The sequence below is a fragment of the Musa acuminata genome, chromosome BXJ2-6, assembly GCF_036884655.1.
Source record: "Musa acuminata AAA Group cultivar baxijiao chromosome BXJ2-6, Cavendish_Baxijiao_AAA, whole genome shotgun sequence".
Taxonomy (NCBI): domain Eukaryota; kingdom Viridiplantae; phylum Streptophyta; class Magnoliopsida; order Zingiberales; family Musaceae; genus Musa; species Musa acuminata.
Window position 1 is genome coordinate 2,191,338 of NC_088343.1, and position 16,345 is coordinate 2,207,682.

Below are 16,345 nucleotides of genomic sequence, written 5' to 3' on the forward strand. Positions count from 1 at the left end.
GATTTCTAATTGCACTTAATAAAGAAACTAAAACCATCATTTTTCCATCTAATGTTTCAATCAAGTGTGGCAGAAGAACACGAAATCTCACAAAAGATCGCGAACAGTACAACTATCTAATGGTGCAGTTCTCAACGAGAAACTTCTCTTGCCTCTCCTTCAGTAAGGAGACCAGAAAACATCGAGCTCCGTGGCAGAGTCCATACTATGGTACCTGACATCAGAGCCAAATCCGCCATCCATGGCTCCCATGAAACCGTTGGCAATGGCCGACGAAGGCGGCTGCTCAGCCACCCCCAGTGGCTGGAATAGAGGAACTGCAATCGCTGCCGGTGCCGGCGGCGGTGGCAGGGCGCCCAGATTCAGCTTCATACCTGCGAGGGTGAAGCCTCCTCCTCCTCCTCCTCCTCCTCCATGGTAGCTGAGCTGTGGTTGGATCGTTGAGGTCGGGCCATGGCTGTCTCTGGCGAACCTCGACAACTCCATCAGCTCATTCTGGATGAGAGAAGGCGTCGAGACAGGCCCCAACTCGACATAATAAGGGTTGGCTCGCGGCTGGCTCGGCGGGTACTTCTTCCCGGAAGAACTACTCTTCATGAACACACGGCAGACGACCCACTCATCCTGTCACAGGTGCAAATGCTATTCCTATCAAGTTCATATCCTTCAGCGAAAGATCACACTCTTCCTAATGATCCATGGATGATGATCAAAACACAGTAAATGTATGACCTTGATGTATTTTGAGGCAAGCTCGGAGTGGAGACGGTATTCGTGCATGATCCAGTTGGTCTTCTCCCCTCTCGGAGCTCTCCCTTTGTAGAACACCAACGTCTTCTTCATCCCCACCAGCTCTGAGGTGCTGCTGTCGAAGATCTCCTTGTCTTTCCCGGTCGTCTTCCAGTAGCCGGCGTTGGTGGCTCGGTTGGTTCTGACCCCGCTCGGGTACTTGCGGTCCCGCAAGCTGAAGAAGTACCATTCCTTTTCCCCCAGCTTCGCTTTCTCTGATCACAGGTTCAATCAGTTGGTACCATTCCTTTAAATCTACTACATATCAGCACATCAACGAGATGTTTACCAGGGAGATCCCATGGCTCGGACTTGGTGAGGTCGACCTCCGCGATTGCTCTCGCATCGAAGTCCGCCTCAGTGATCTTGTGGGTGAGGTAGTGGGTGATCAGCTCTTCGTCGGTGGGATGGAACCTAAACCCAGGCGGCAACTGCTGCTCCTCCTCCTCCTCAACTCTTCCTTCCATATCTTCCCTTGGTTTGTTTGCAGGCGGCAACGCAGCCTTGGAATGGAGACCAGCTTCAATAAATACCTTGTGCTATATTGATGACAACAAAGTAGAACCTAAAACAGGGAGGTGGACGGGGAAGGCGGCAAGGGAGCTCCAAGTCCTCCTCCTCACCACGACGAGGACGCGTTGTGTGGTGGTGGAGCTCTTACCAACCGCCGAGGGCTTCACACACAAGCTGCTTACGTGCTCATCCGGACAAAAGACCATGGACGGTGACCACTTGTCCCCCCGCCTTGTTCTCTGCATATTCCACTTGTGTCGCCACCCTTCGTTCGTTCATCAGCAGTCATCCAAACTCTCATCTTTCTCTCTCTAGCTTGCTCTGCACATACACTTGGTGTGCTCAGAATCTGTGGGGATCAGTCGATGCGACCAAACCGTGGACGCAACCAGAGGTGGTACGTAACCGAGACGAGATCTCGAGCCGACATGGTGACACGTAGGTCCGCGACACGACACGCCACGCCACGGGACGCGGGGGGGGGAGGGGAAGGGCCCCACGCGCTCCTCGGCCCCGTAGCTGGAGCCAGCAACTCGTTTGAGTCCACGTCGGCCCGGTCCCACCCGACGTCACGAGGCTTGACCGGGGAGCAGACCGTCGGGCGAGCCGCCGGGTCGGGGTCTCCCCACGCGCCAACCGCCGCGACTATTCCAGCGGAGATGATTTGTGGGTGTGAAGTCTCCTTTGGATTCTTTGCATGCTCAAATTCTTAAGCCCATCAATAATTGTTTGTTCCTATTTGTTGATCGAGAGTAGAGGATTAAATAATGCTCATATGAAAATATGTACAGATCAGAGGTTTCGTTTGGTTGTCTTGAAGTTTCCATCGGACTAAAAACTAGAAGAAAAGGTTAGAATACAGCAGCAAGACTCATCCTGTCATGCAATCAGTATCTTCGAGCATTAGAGGTTATGTTCGGTTGTCGTGAAGTTTCCATTGGACGAAAACTAGAGATAAGGTAAGAGAATACAGCAAGAATCATCCTGTCATGCTGTCTGTTTCTTGCTCCAAGGAGTCTTTCTTCATGATTGATTATTTTGTTGTTTTGGTATCAAATGATGTGCAGTCAAATGCCCTCAGAAATATATCATATATGCACAGTTAAACTTGAGTTGATTTAACCGGAGTTACTATGGGAACTCTGTCATTGAGTAAGCTTAAACATTTAGTCTTTCAACTCTATAGTATGAACAATCGATGTATCTTTGTAGTTTATGGATTAGAGATTATAGAAAACCATTTGTGCACATTTTAGAGAGCATAAGTGCAATGAAAAAGTTATACATGTATACATACAGCAACAGCAGCATTAAGAATTAGCTCAAAATCGGAAAGTGGAAGCAAATCTAAAGCTGTAAACTAACTCAGACAGAGATACAATCATGTCCTGCAATGAAGAGGGATGTAAGGTGCCTTCAATTTTTTGATGTCGTATTTGCTGAGACCAGCTTGAAGCTCTTACTGTGATGCACGAGAACGATCGCTCAGCTTATTTTGGTGGTGGAACTGCTCAAGCAAATTTCAAGAACTGAGCGATCATCCGCACTTTTCGGTATAGCAGTGCGAGGATCTTTTGTTTCAAGAAATCAGGGATTGTTTCAAGCGATTCGAACCCATCAACATTCTTTGTGAGGGCCTCTCGGTAGAGAGAAACTAGATGAGGAGGCGAACAAATGTACCGTGGCTGATGAGTCAGCACGGCTTGATTCACGGATTGATGTCGGAAGTCTTCGGTTGTCTGAGTTGGTTGCCGAGGTCGGGAAGCTGGTAGGTGGCTCTTGTTCGAGACGTTGGTTGATGGCTCTCCGTCGGAATCCTGGTCGGTGCATCGACGAGAGGCAATCTCTCGAGATGATCTTGAGGGATGGTGGCTCTCCTGCACAGAAGGTCCCGTCGGGTGGTTGCCGACTATGGCCCCTCGACCAGTAAGTTAGTGTAGGGTTTTACTTTACTTTTCTCTTCTCCCTGGGTCGGATGCTGGCCAGGGGCTCTTATACTACTGTACGAGGGTCGGTTATACACGAGTTTGACGTGATGATCAATCCTCGAGGGGTAAGATGGTACCTTTGTACGATCGTTGTCCCGGGCTTATCGGGACATGACGTACCGAACGGTATCTTAGTACGATTGCTGACTCGACGTATTGTAACGGACAAACTTCTAAACAAGATGTTGGATGTAATGCTTATGTCTGTCCGTTGTCTTTTGGCATGTTCATGCCTTGTACAGAATGTAAAGGGGTAGCCGAAGGCTTAATAGTCCCATTTTAGTTGGGTTGGTGGCCTCTTTAGGCTTGTAAATAAAGGTTGTGTCATGTGGACACGTTCGAGAGCTTTTCGGTCTGTAATGGACCATTTTACCTTTTGTTGTGCAACTATTCAGAGCTTGTAAAGTCTGTTTGTAATTTGCATTGTCTATGAAGTGTTTTTCGGACATGTTTGCTTGTGGATCCCGATTGAGGCGTTCACTTTAACCCGTTCTCTCTTTTGTTGGTCCTAAGGGACAATGGGAGGCTTCGGGGAGGCTGACCTTTGCGGACGGACGCGCGAGGGTGCCGCACGCCTTAGGCAAAACCAGCTAAGGTCGTGACAGTGTGGTATCAGAGTGGGACAAGCACTCATAGAAACACTTGACATGCAAACGTGGGGGACCTAGCGGGGCTGCGTTGAGGGCAGTCTGCACACGCGCGACCGTTTGAGGGAAAACGGGCATGGAGATGTAGGGAAAAGAGTCGCTCAGAGGAGCGGGCATCTGAGATTGGCATTCAGAGGAATGGCCAACCCTTCGCGCAAGAGGCACCACGAGAACAGGCAAGCTTGGAAGAATTTGGAGCGCACAAAGGTTGGGATGGCTGAGTTTGAGCTACGGCTCAACGTTGACAACTTTACTTGATGGTGCTCAAGGCAAGCGAGGCGCTTGGCAAAGGACGAGACCATGCAAAGTGGAATGAGTTGCTCAGCGACCGAAAGAGTTGTGCAAAGCTCACAGAGGTGAGGGGAATTGCTAACTCGAAGAATTCGGTACTCATGCATGGGCTTGTATGCGGACGATGGATTGTTCGTGGCCATCCCAAGGCGGTCGAGACTCGGCGCCATGGAGCATTGAAACTTTCTCTTCGACATGCGAAGGATACGTCCGGAGGAGGCTGAAGTGTGCAACGAGTTCAGCATGTTGCTAGGCCTTGAGGGGTGCAGCGGTGGCTGTATTGACGTGGAGGCGCAATCTAGCAAGTGCGTTTGCAAGAGGCAGAACAATGCACAGTTTGTTCAACAGATCGGAGTAGTCCAAGGGGATGGTGGTCTCCGAAACGAAGAGAGATGTTGCTCCAACGGGACAGTTATCCAGGAGGGATAAGTCTCAGCTCTCCAGAGGGAGAATCATGTGAGACGGACTTCACATGTTGAGGAGGAGTACCTCACAAACAACAACTCCACGAAGCTCGATGGACTGAGCAAGCGGCGAGGAGTCGTCGCATGATCTCGCTTGAGAGAATGCATTGGTGGATGCATTGCGAGATCAAGTGGGGGAGCGACCCAAAGCAACTCAAATGGAGGCACACTTGGAGTCGATATGGAGATCGGACTCAAGGGAGGGCTGACCCGTGGAATGGTGGGCGCGACGGCCACCATCGACTCAATGCAAAAACGAGGAGCGGAGCAACTTGGGTGTAACTTGGCGAAGTACCCAAGCCGCATGAAGGGAGCCAGCATAGAAGTTGGAACATGGAGCAGAGGCACAGCGCTTTCCCTAGACAAAGGTCAAGGACATGAACTCTTGCAGAGGCAGGAGTAGAATCATGCTGTTCCCTGGGTCCTTCATTCTGACAGAGCGGACTCATCTTGCATGGTGCCAAAGACGAAGGGAGCTTCGGGGCACATGCACCTTATCTCGGAGGAGCATTCGATGGAGGAACTAAGGCGACTCAATTTGCGGAGGCGAAGTTGGGTACAGAAGGCCTTAGCACGGGGCAAGAGGACGCAGAGGCAGGTACTCTTGAAGAATATGCCACAGTGTTGCCATTCGAGTTGCTATGAAGGAAGCGGTGCGCAGTGGAGATTGTGCTGGTAGGGGCAGAGGCCCAGGATCCAGACAATGGTGCACAAATTACAGTGAAGTCGGTGGACTTCGGGAGCTACTAGGCGACGGACTGTCCTAGAGCGGTGCTTCATCTAGGTGTGACCCAAGAGTGGGTGGATGAAGGTCGATTGCCAAAGGAGCGAACAAAATCGAAGGTGGAGGAGACCCTGCGATGTATTGGCAGAGGCCACACATGGAGGGTTCACAATTCGAGTTTATTCCACAAGGATCAGAATGCAATGGAGATGTCACCAGGAGGCGACATGGTGCAGCGGATCGTGGTGGAACAGTTCGTGGCAATGCGACACACACGACAAGTCCCGTGAGGGATGAGATCATATGGAGGTATGATCGGGAGCTACTGGGAGCTCCGCTTTGGTGAACAACACGACGGCAAGAAGGGCTATGGATTCAAGGAGTGGAGGCCATGGTACCGCAGAGGCGGGTCTTCCGGGCGTGCACCGAATTTTGCATCGGATGAAAACCTTGGTCATCAGCATATGGGGGCTGGGTTCCACCAAGGGAAAAGTTCGAATGCAAGTACCAGTGAGTCCCATGAGAGGGACTTGATCATGCAGAGGTATGATCGAAGCAGCTGGAGAGTTGGACTGCTCCAGAGCTCATATTCGCTTAAGGGAGCCCGACAAGTCAGAGGACAAGGTCGAGTAAGCGAACGTTGCTACCAAGGAAGCTAAGGAGAACAGAATCGGTGCAAACCCTACAATGTGATGGCAGAGGCCATGCATGGGAGTTGCAGTCTGTCTTTCCATCGACCAAACAGACTGCTTGGAGAACACAGAGGTGTTGAAGCAGGAGGTCGAAAGGGGCGAGGAAGCGACGACGAGTCCAGAGGGACTTAGCTACCCAAAATCAAGCATCAGTTAGAATGGAGGTGGACTCAGAGGAGTGCCACGGAGACATCTCTACTGATTGTGAAGGAAAGGGATACAGAGGCGAGGCGACGGATAGTAGGGCCATGGGCATGGCAGCGCCATGGTACCGCAGAGGCGGGACTTCCGTGCAAGTCATTGATCCCTTGCTCTCACGGAGGGAGAGCGCTTGGTCGTGAAAGGGGCCGAGGAGGTGGAGCATGCAGAGGCAATCTCCAAGTACCGAGACAAGGCTGAAGGGCAGAGGCCAAGAAACTTCGTAAGACCGGTGTCAACAAGTTTCTCATCAAGATAGCCGTAAGTGAAGGACTTCGGGTCATGCAAGAGTGCACGACCAAGGAACGAAGCAGGCAGTACGTGGTGCTGTACCTTTGCTACTCAGTGGAGTAGGCGGCAGGGTTGATGGAGAAGACGGTACAATCCCAGATGCGACCTCATCTATCAGAGAATTACTCCAAGTTGGGGTGAAAACTTCCTGCATTCCAGAAGTTCAATGGCATTGAGAAGGTGAATCACAGTAGCTAACTCAACGCAAGGAGTGCAAACACTTCAAGTGCTTCAGAAGTGTGAGCAAAGAGCAGGCGAAGGCCAGTAACCAGCTCGATGCATGAAGTACAACCTCGAGGAGGCGGGCGAAGTCAAGTAACCTTTGCCTTCTCAACTCTTAAGAGAATGGGCGAAACCGAGTACCCCAGTTCTCTTATCTATCCAGCAGAGGAGCTCTGCACAAGTTCAAAGACCCTTCGAAGATAATGGAAGACAATAGTTGTCAAATCCTCACCAACGGTGATCAGTGCTACTGAGAGTAGATTGTCCGCTTCATTTCCCAACGAAATGCCAATCGAAAGCGGAAGTGATGCGAACCTACTTGGATGTGACAACTAACTGAAAGAAGAGTCAATGAGCAGATTTTGTGGAGGAAGGACCCAAAACTTCTGAAGTTTGCGAGGCGATGCTCGTTAAAGCTCCAACAAGCATCCACCCAGTTCAAGCAGCATGTGGAAATTTTGAGAGACTGGCGCAGAAAAGATGGTCTTTTCCTTCATTTGGTGGATCCGCAAGAATCGACAAGGATCAACACAACTCAGCCAACCCCACACCAGAGTCAGAGCCATTGGCGAGTTGAAGCAGCATGGCGGATCAAAGGTTCGACTACTTAGAAACAGCAGCGGAGAGCAGCTGGGAGCCAGGAGGCGCATTGCAGCTGGAGCGGAAGATTGAAGACTCAGCAAAGGCGAAGAGTTGCAGTGTTCACAAAGGCTTCGACGAGGACGTCGAAGAGATAAGTGGGGGAGAATGTAACGGACAAACTTCTAAACAAGATGTTGGATGTAATGCTTATGTCTGTCCGTTGTCTTTTGGCATGTTCATGCCTTGTACAGAATGTAAAGGGGTAGCCGAAGGCTTAATAGTCCCATTTTAGTTGGGTTGGTGGCCTCTTTAGGCTTGTAAATAAAGGTTGTGTCATGTGGACACGTTCGAGAGCTTTTCGGTCTGTAATGGACCATTTTACCTTTTGTTGTGCAACTATTCAGAGCTTGTAAAGTCTGTTTGTAATTTGCATTGTCTATGAAGTGTTTTTCGGACATGTTTGCTTGTGGATCCCGATTGAGGCGTTCACTTTAACCCGTTCTCTCTTTTGTTGGTCCTAAGGGACAATGGGAGGCTTCGGGGAGGCTGACCTTTGCGGACGGACGCGCGAGGGTGCCGCACGCCTTAGGCAAAACCAGCTAAGGTCGTGACAGTATGGGGGTACTTCTCTTGCTGACTTGGTTGTGGTGTGATGTGGCATCAATTGTGACGTGGCCTGGGCCCGAAATATATCTTATCAGCTTCTTCCGCGACCTCCCAAACGATCTCTACCGCATCAGTGAATGTGTTCGTCAATTCTTGTTTATGTAGCTTGACATGCCCGCATTGGATCTTCAAGCTTATCATCTTTGTGGCTGATAGGTATGGATCGGATTCCGGTCATTCTTTTTGGCCCGATCTGGTGAGAGCGGAACCCACCTCTGGTCTTCCAGAAGAAGAAGAAGAAGAAGGCCTCGTAGCGGACTCCTCACCAAACATCTTCGCATCATCAGTAGGAGCCTTGCTATTCCATCCCCGCATGCTGTAAAGGTTTTCATTCGTTAGTTATCTATGAGATATAAAAACCCGTATAATATGTTATTATTGTTATATGAAAAATTTTAATATCAAAATATTAGAATCAAATAATGGTATAATATATATTTTTTGATCCTATTAAAAAAGTATTTATTTGGTCTATAAACGTTTCGGATCCAAAAATTATAATGATGTCAATTTATAAAAAAATAAATAGATTCATCTTCTCATCTCTTTTGATCAAAGGTAAATGGTACACGATAAATAATTAGGAGAGAAGTTATTTTTGAAGAATTTTACCATAATTAGACTTTCTTTCTAGTATTCATAATCATAATAAGAATTCAAACATATCTATATTTTATCTTACCTAAACCACATAATATAATATTCATCAACTTTGGCCTACTAATTATTATACTACTATTATAAGCATAAAAATCATGACCAAATAATTATAAATATAAAAATTATAATATGCTACTATTATACAAAAAAAATATGAATATAAGAAATTAAAATTAAATAATAATATATCAAATTTATGATACATACCTTTCAATGCTCCTCAAAAAGTGTTTATCTGATTTGTATGCACAATGTCATCATATTTAAAAGTCATAATGATATCAATATGTAAGGGGAATTAGACTAGTCATCTTCTCTCTTATAAGAGAGAAGAAAAAAATTTATAATCTTTATGTTGTTCTTATAAAGTCTTATCTCTTTATATACAAGAGGATCTACAATTAGTAATTAGGTGAGTTCATTTCATCAAAATTATTTTTTAAATTTTTTTACGATAATTAATTTTTTTTATTGCTCGATAATCGTAATCAAAATTCAATCATATCTATAATATATCTTGTAAGATCATAACACTAAATTCTCGCGATACTTCTTTTCACGAGAAAACCCCAACGTTGAGTGGTTAGGAAGGTGATCGTTGGTGGGGGAATACTTTGGTGGCACTTCTTCGGAAGCGAAGGAGGCACGAAGCTCATCGGCACCTATAAAACTGCTCGCCGCTGGTTAGAAGCTTCCGGAGCCACAGCTGAAGAGATGCCCGAAAGGTTAGAAGCGGGGAGGGGAAACGCCGGCGGGAAATTGCCAATAAAGAGAGAGAGAGAGAGAGAGAGAGAGAGAGAGAGAGAAACCAAGTTAGGGACGTTTGCACACACACAAGTATACACGAGTGTGATCCAACGGTCATCGTTAGAAGCTTGTGGTGATCACAGTTTTTGCACGGTCAGATTTGAAGAAGAAACGAACAAATAGATTCTATGCGGAGACAGTTTAATTTAATTGGAAAAGAGAATTAGTTTGACAGTTGCTACCGTTATGACCAAATGAACACATAATAATAACACTACTCATAAATGTTATATATAGGAAATAGAAAATACCCTTAATTTCTCCTACGAAATAAAATCGTTCAGACACATAAACCAAAACTATTCCAAGGTATCATTAAAGATGGATCATTTGGATTAGGGTCAAAATCAACAATGGAAGAGATGACACACACAGGTAATGTGTTGCGCGTTTTGACTTCTTCCCATAATTATAATTGTGTGATTGTTCCAACTTCAAACGTTTTGTGTAATCCCATTGTGTTGGATGATTTGTTGGATTTAGAACCAATGAACAATCGCATCAAGATGTAATGGTATGATTATTTGGAGTCAACGCAAGGATTATTGACATCAACCGAAATTTATGAATATAGATAAGAAAATAAGCACTTAAATCAAGTAAACAGGAATTCCCCGTTTTTAAATAGTAATAGATTGATTTTTTTTTTCTGAGAATAAATGCCTACGCCATTTATTCTATTTAGATTGATAGAAAAACCGAGATATTTTAGGATGGATTCGAATATCATGATGTAGTTTGAAGTTTACAGATGTACAAAAAAAATGAAGTCTACCTCCGAATAAGTTCTTATCTGCTTATTCTCAAATATTCTTTTGTTTTTATAAGTTATGATTGTTAATCTCTAATTCATCGCAGAATTTACATGTATTCAAATGTATTTTGTACAATCTTATTGTGTAATTATTAGTTGGAGGCAATACTCTTTCATGATGGCCATCTTGAAAGCCTCGATAATTATTATCCTTATAAATAAAAATGGGGACATGGGACAAGAGGGATATATCCATCTAATCTAAGCTTCGAGTTAGAGCTTTAGTGCTTTTATTCCAAGTTGTATGCATTGGACATGCGAGATATTTTACCAAGTAAAAGTGAGTCTGATGCTCTAAATGTTTTTATCTTAGATGAATACATCGGTGCAAGAATATACTTTACATGATTATGATGCATTAGATACTTCAAATGTTAATCTATTAGATAGATGTAACACTCGAGAGTATATATTTTTCTTAATTAGGGCATATTGATATTTTAAGCGAATGTATCATGTGTGGGGAGATGTTTTGCCCAATTATAATATATTAAGTGCTTCATATGCTTATGTCCTATTTGTAGTGCATCGGGTGCTTTAAATTCTGATCTTTTAGGCAAATGAATCATCTATAGGGAGATGTTTTATCATTAGGGTAAGTTGAACAATTTAGATGTTTAGTTGTCCTCGATATGACAATGTTAATATGACAATTCATCTTTCTTAAGCTTATCATGATATGATTTATGATTACTAAGGAGCCTTAATCTAAACACAGGAGATGATTTGATTAGAGATGAAGTTTTGACATATTTACAAAGTCTTCGTTACGACGATTCATTTTTCGATAAGAATTTTTCGATACTCAAGTTATCGATATTCATTCATATCGAGCAAGAAATAATAATGATAATTAAAAATTTTAAAAAGTATTATAGGAATATACTTACAGAGATCTCCTTTTATATTAAGAGGAGAATTTTTTTAGATTTTTTACTGATATGAGTACAATATTATTTTCTAACTGAGTGTATGGAGACTATGTATTGCTTCCCGATTGAGCAATATCTTCCGAGCTTTCCTACTACAACTTTCAACAAAAAAAATAAACGCACACCAAATGTCAACACTTAAGAATTGACCTCATCAAAAGTTTCATTCCCTTCCCCTCCTCTCTCTCTCTCTCTCTCTCTCTCTCTCTCTCTCTCTATATATATATATATATATGGGGTCGGCATCCAATTCACCAACTTCATCTCTTGTATTTGTTCTCCCTCTTCCTCATCTTCCACTGCTCTCCATCCCTCGTCGGAGCTTCTTAATCTCCCTCTCGATTTCCTTGTGTTTGTATTGTACTTGCTAACTAGAGAAGGGTTATGGGCTGCACCCAAAGCTCAAGCAAGGCGTCACCGCCGAAGGACTGCGTGCGGGTGATCCACATGACCGGCTACGTGGAGGACGTGAAGGCGCCGGTGACGGTGGCCCAGATCAGGAGGAGGAGTCCTCCCAAGGACGCGCTCTACTCCTCCGACTACCTCACCACCTTCGGCTCCAACCCGCTCCGGCCCGACGATCAGCTCCAGCCGGGCCGCGTCTACTTCCTCCTTCCCCAGGACGTCATCCGCTCCGAGACCTCCGCCGTCGATGTCGCCAACCTCATGAACCGCCTGGTCGCCGCCGCCAAGAAGCGCGGCTCGGCCCCGCCAGTCGTCACCCTACCGAGCCGGTCGCGGCCCCCGGCGTGGAAGCCGAACCTCGACTCGATCGAGGAGCAGCCGAACGACAGCGACATCGAGTCGAACGACGGGAACAGCAGTTTCTGGTCGTCCTCCAGGGAAACGTGAAAGACCGGCAAAGGAAGCAACTTTCTCTCTTTGAAGCCAACATTATACTGAGGTAGGCCATTGAATCGGAACAAAGAACATTCCATTCTTAAATCTTTTCTGTTGTTTCATCAAACTTAATCAATCCAAGCAAAGCTGAGCATGACCAATCTGACATGATCGTATCGAGCTTTCACCCCCGCGACAGCGATATCAGAATCTATGTTCTTGAGTTCTGATCCCAACCACCCTTGAAAAGAAAGATAGTGTGTCATCTAGGCTTCACGTGAAGCATATGGTTTGCGTGACAGTAGATTACTGTGTTCTTAGCTGTCTTCTTTCATCAAAGCTGCGACCTTAATCTGCACCTTTTTCTTAGCATGACCAGTTTGGTAGCAACCAGGAACGAGCAGAAGATGCAGCAGCAAGATTGAAGGCCTAATATACCTCTCCTTGATGCCGGAGAATCTTATTAGCACTTTGACCTTCCACATTACATTGACATAAAAGTCAAATGATGAGAAGAAAAAGGAAACAGAACATAGGGAAAAAAAAATTAAGATTCTCCGGACAAAATCTCATTATGTTTGGATGTCTCAAATTCTAACTCATCCTAAACAACACTCGGAAGCTTTAAGATGGAACAAAAACCTTGATGTCTTCTGCAACTATGGTTTTCACTGCCGCTCTTCCTCTATCGCTTGCTGGAGAAGGGATGGCCTCCTCACAAAGCGACCCTGCAAGAACAGCAGTGGTTGGAAAGAGATCAAGCGTTAGTGTAATAATCAATTTTCAAATAATAGTAAGAAAGATACTATTAGTCAGTCCACCATCAAACCAAATAAAAGAAGAAAAAAATTAATATAAACATTTTAAAATAAAATTATTTTTTTTAAAAAAAATATTTATAGGATCTACTAACTTCGATATCGCCCTTTCTGTAAGGTATTTTCTGTAGTTCCTCTTTTAATGTCCATCTTTGCCGTAATGGAAATACTGGTCTTTGTCATTTGCTGTTGGGTTTTCTTTCTTAGTAATCATTACTTTACCCAATTTACCCTTGCCCTTATCTTTCTTAAGAGATTTTTTTGTTTTCTTTTTTTTCTGATCTCAGAATTGACTTTTCTTTTTTAATAGTGCTCTTTGCCTCCCTCAACATATTGAGGAGCTTACAGAACTTAGATGGATTTATATATATAGATGATATCTATTTATAGAAGTAAAATAACAATTTAAACCAAGAGACTTTTCTCTTTAAAATTCTATCTAATAACTTATTTAAATGATAAAAGATAAAAATCTAAAATCTTTCAAAAGACAATACTTTAAATCGTAACACTCCATATTTTTTAAGATAAATCCCAAACTGCTTCGAACATCTTCGAATTGAGCCTTTGGAGAAAGATTTGATAAATATATCAATAACTTGACCTAAGACTTCTTGAAGCATATTTTCTCAGATCAAATATTATTCAATTTTAATATATTTAGTTCTTGAGTGATAAATTAGATTTATAGTTAATTTTAAGATATTTTGATTGTCACACTATAAAATAGTTGGTTTGTTAATGTAATAGTAAATATATTCGATCAAACATCTTAACCATATACATTTTTGAGATTGATTGGTGTTTTTTACTACATAAGATACAAATAGAAATATGTAAAAAACATAACTAAAAGTGATTTCTAGTTGTGTCCTATAGATATTTATCTATGAGGTAAGACTATAAATATCATACCTTATAATTAATTAAAATTTTAAATATCAAATCTACCGATTCTGACTATTGTAATTTATAGTTAAAAAATATTATCCTAAAGATATTAAAATATAAATAGGAAGTGATCATATGTAAGTGTAATCAAATTTTAAATAGTAATAAAAAGGTATTACTAGTCTAAAATCAAACTAAATAAAAGAAGAAATTAAAACGAAAGTAAATAATAATAATAATAATAATAATAATAATAATAATAATAAACAAAAATATTTAGAGGATCTTAAACTACTATTTGATTTGAGCCTGTAAACCTAAACACTTGCATATGAATGGATGTAGACATCATTTATTTATAAATATAAATAATAATTTAAATATTTTTATTTTTTTATTTATTTTAAATTTAATTATTTTATTTAAAAAAAGAAAAAGAAAAAGAAAAAAAATCTAAAAACTTCTAAAACATAATACTTAAAATCCTGAAAGAGGAGAGATGAAGTCTCGAGCTTGCCTTCATCCTGGGCCGCCGGTCGGCGTTCGTTTTCCGCACCTGGTACCGGATCATTTTCGAGAACAGTCGGCTCCTCCGCTTCTCCTTGTACCTCAGAACGCTCGCCTCCCTGACTCCGCCGACGCCCGCCGCGTCAAGAAAGAGATCGATGTCAGCCAACCTGGCCTGCGAAACCAGACCGCCAGGATGAGCAGAGCAGTCCTTGGAGAGAGAGAGAGAATTCGAGTGATTTGAACTGATAAAGATGGAGACATGATGCTTACGAGAGCGTCGGCGGATGAATTCGGCGAGTCAGGGCCGTCTGAGAAGATGGAGCCGCTGTCAGACCATGCATTGATGACCTCCTCGTGGCTCAGTTTGAGCCCCAGAGAAGCCTTCAGCTTTTCCTGCGGTGGGTTGGGAGTAGCGCTTGCGGAATTCTTCGTGCCATCCACTTCCTCCTTGTCCACCTTCTTCTTCTTCTTCTTCTTCTCCAAAGCCGGCGGCGTCACCGTGGCCGTCGCCGTCGACGGGTTGATATCTGGAGTGATGTCTCGAACTGGTACTGTTGGAGACCTCCACCAGTAGCCCTCATCGCTGTTCCTCAGCGCTCGCTGCAGGTTTCTTCTGAGCCTGAACCCGAGCCCGAGCTCGAACTTGCCGCCCATTTTGCATCCGATGAGACTCCGAAGCAAAGGATTGATGCCGGAATTGGAGTGATTCGATCCCTCACTGTTGTCGTCGTCGGTGGGAGTGTTCGTGTTGAGGTTGCCCATTATGCTGTCGATGCCCGCTTCGACCTCCTGATCGAGAATGGACTCCGCGTCGAAGTCGTCATCATCGTCGAAGGGGTTCGGGGAGTTAGGCTCCCAGGAGACGTTGCTCACTGGGCTCGTGCACTCCTTCTCGAACGGAACCTTAAGCTTGAGCTCGACGCGTACGGCGGCGGGTTTCTCGGGCTGAATCTTGTCGATTAGGAAGCCGGCGTCGCCGAGGACCGGGAAGGGCGGCAGGAGGTCGGAGGATTCAGGGAAGGAGGCAAAAGTTCGAGGGTTCTTGGACAGCTTCTTTAGGCTCTTGGTGGAGAAGATGTTGGGGTAGATGGTGGAGAGGAGCGCGGCGGCCTCATTGTAGGTCTGATTGGGTCTCTTCCGCGGAGTTCTCGCCGCCCTCTTGATGGAGATTGTGTTGCTCGATTCGGAGAGGGTGGAAGAAGGCGAGGAAGAGTCCGACGAGCGGCCCGACGACGGAGACGATGGCTTGACGATGTCGAGGTCGAAGCCGTAGGCCCGGCCACCGCCGCCGCCGAGGCACGACGACATGGTAGCTCGAAGAAAACGATGCAATTGTACAACCTACAAGCCTCAGAATTCTATGCTTCAGATGAGTCTGAGACCGAAAACAACCAAAATCTACTCCTAAAACCCTAAACCTTTACGGAATTCTTCTCTCTATTAGAACATTCAGACAGAAAATGTCCAGCATCCGACAGAGATGAGAAGGGAATGAAGAACAGAAGCAAGATTGTGAAGCGGCCAAAACCCCTAAACCCTTTAGCAGAAAGGGAATCAAGTAATTGACCTGAATCCCAAACCAAAACAAGAAGATGGAATCCAAAAATCCAGATTGAATTCTTTGCTGCAGCAAAGATCCATTCTATGGAAGAAGGGAGAAACGACCAGCAGCTGATGAACTGATGAACTCAATTCGTTGCAGGCCAAAATCCAAACTTTCGATTCTGACGATTCCAAAGCTTGAAGCTTTGCTCCACCGCCCGTCCTAGAACCGAAATTTTCATTCGGGAAGAAGGTAATCGAATCGAAACCGAAGAGAGTCCATAAAATGCTTCCTTTTCTCAAGCACCTAACGAGAACGGAAGTCGATTCAAATGTTACAGAGGACTCTTATTTCAGAGAACAAAACAGGGACAGGTCCTGCTTCCCAGAATCTACAGAAGATTGGATCTGAAGAGCCTGAGAACGGATTGGAGACGATGAAGGCAGCGCGTGAAGGGATTCTA

The 16,345-nt window shown here is 44.5% G+C and overlaps 2 protein-coding genes across 4 annotated transcripts; both read right to left on the reverse strand.

Moving 5' to 3' along the window:
* Positions 1–23: 23 nt before the first annotated feature.
* Positions 24–1,544, reverse strand: LOC135614218 (NAC domain-containing protein 92-like). 2 transcript variants are annotated; one of them, XM_065111338.1, is made up of 4 exons: positions 1,413–1,544; positions 1,079–1,292; positions 733–1,004; positions 24–624 (listed from the first exon to the last, which is right to left on the reverse strand). In XM_065111338.1, exons 1-4 carry the CDS (start codon positions 1,506–1,508, stop codon positions 160–162), a joined length of 1,047 nt encoding a protein of 348 aa, XP_064967410.1. In that variant the 5' UTR covers positions 1,509–1,544; the 3' UTR covers positions 24–159. The 2 variants fall into 2 exon arrangements, with proteins under 2 accessions (XP_064967410.1, XP_064967411.1); XM_065111339.1 differs by having other exon boundaries at positions 1,485–1,523.
* A 10,648-nt stretch (positions 1,545–12,192) lies between these two features.
* On the reverse strand, positions 12,193–16,330 carry LOC135614219 (protein CHLOROPLAST IMPORT APPARATUS 2-like). Of its 2 annotated transcripts, XM_065111341.1 has the most exons (4): positions 14,610–16,330; positions 14,347–14,511; positions 12,763–12,848; positions 12,193–12,596 (listed from the first exon to the last, which is right to left on the reverse strand). In XM_065111341.1, the coding sequence occupies exons 1-3, from the start codon at positions 15,645–15,647 to the stop codon at positions 12,789–12,791; spliced, it is 1,263 nt and encodes a 420-aa protein (XP_064967413.1). In that variant the 5' UTR covers positions 15,648–16,330; the 3' UTR covers positions 12,193–12,596; positions 12,763–12,788. The 2 variants fall into 2 exon arrangements, with proteins under 2 accessions (XP_064967413.1, XP_064967412.1); XM_065111340.1 differs by lacking the exon at positions 12,193–12,596 and having other exon boundaries at positions 12,630–12,848.
* Between the last annotated feature and the right edge of the window lie 15 nt (positions 16,331–16,345).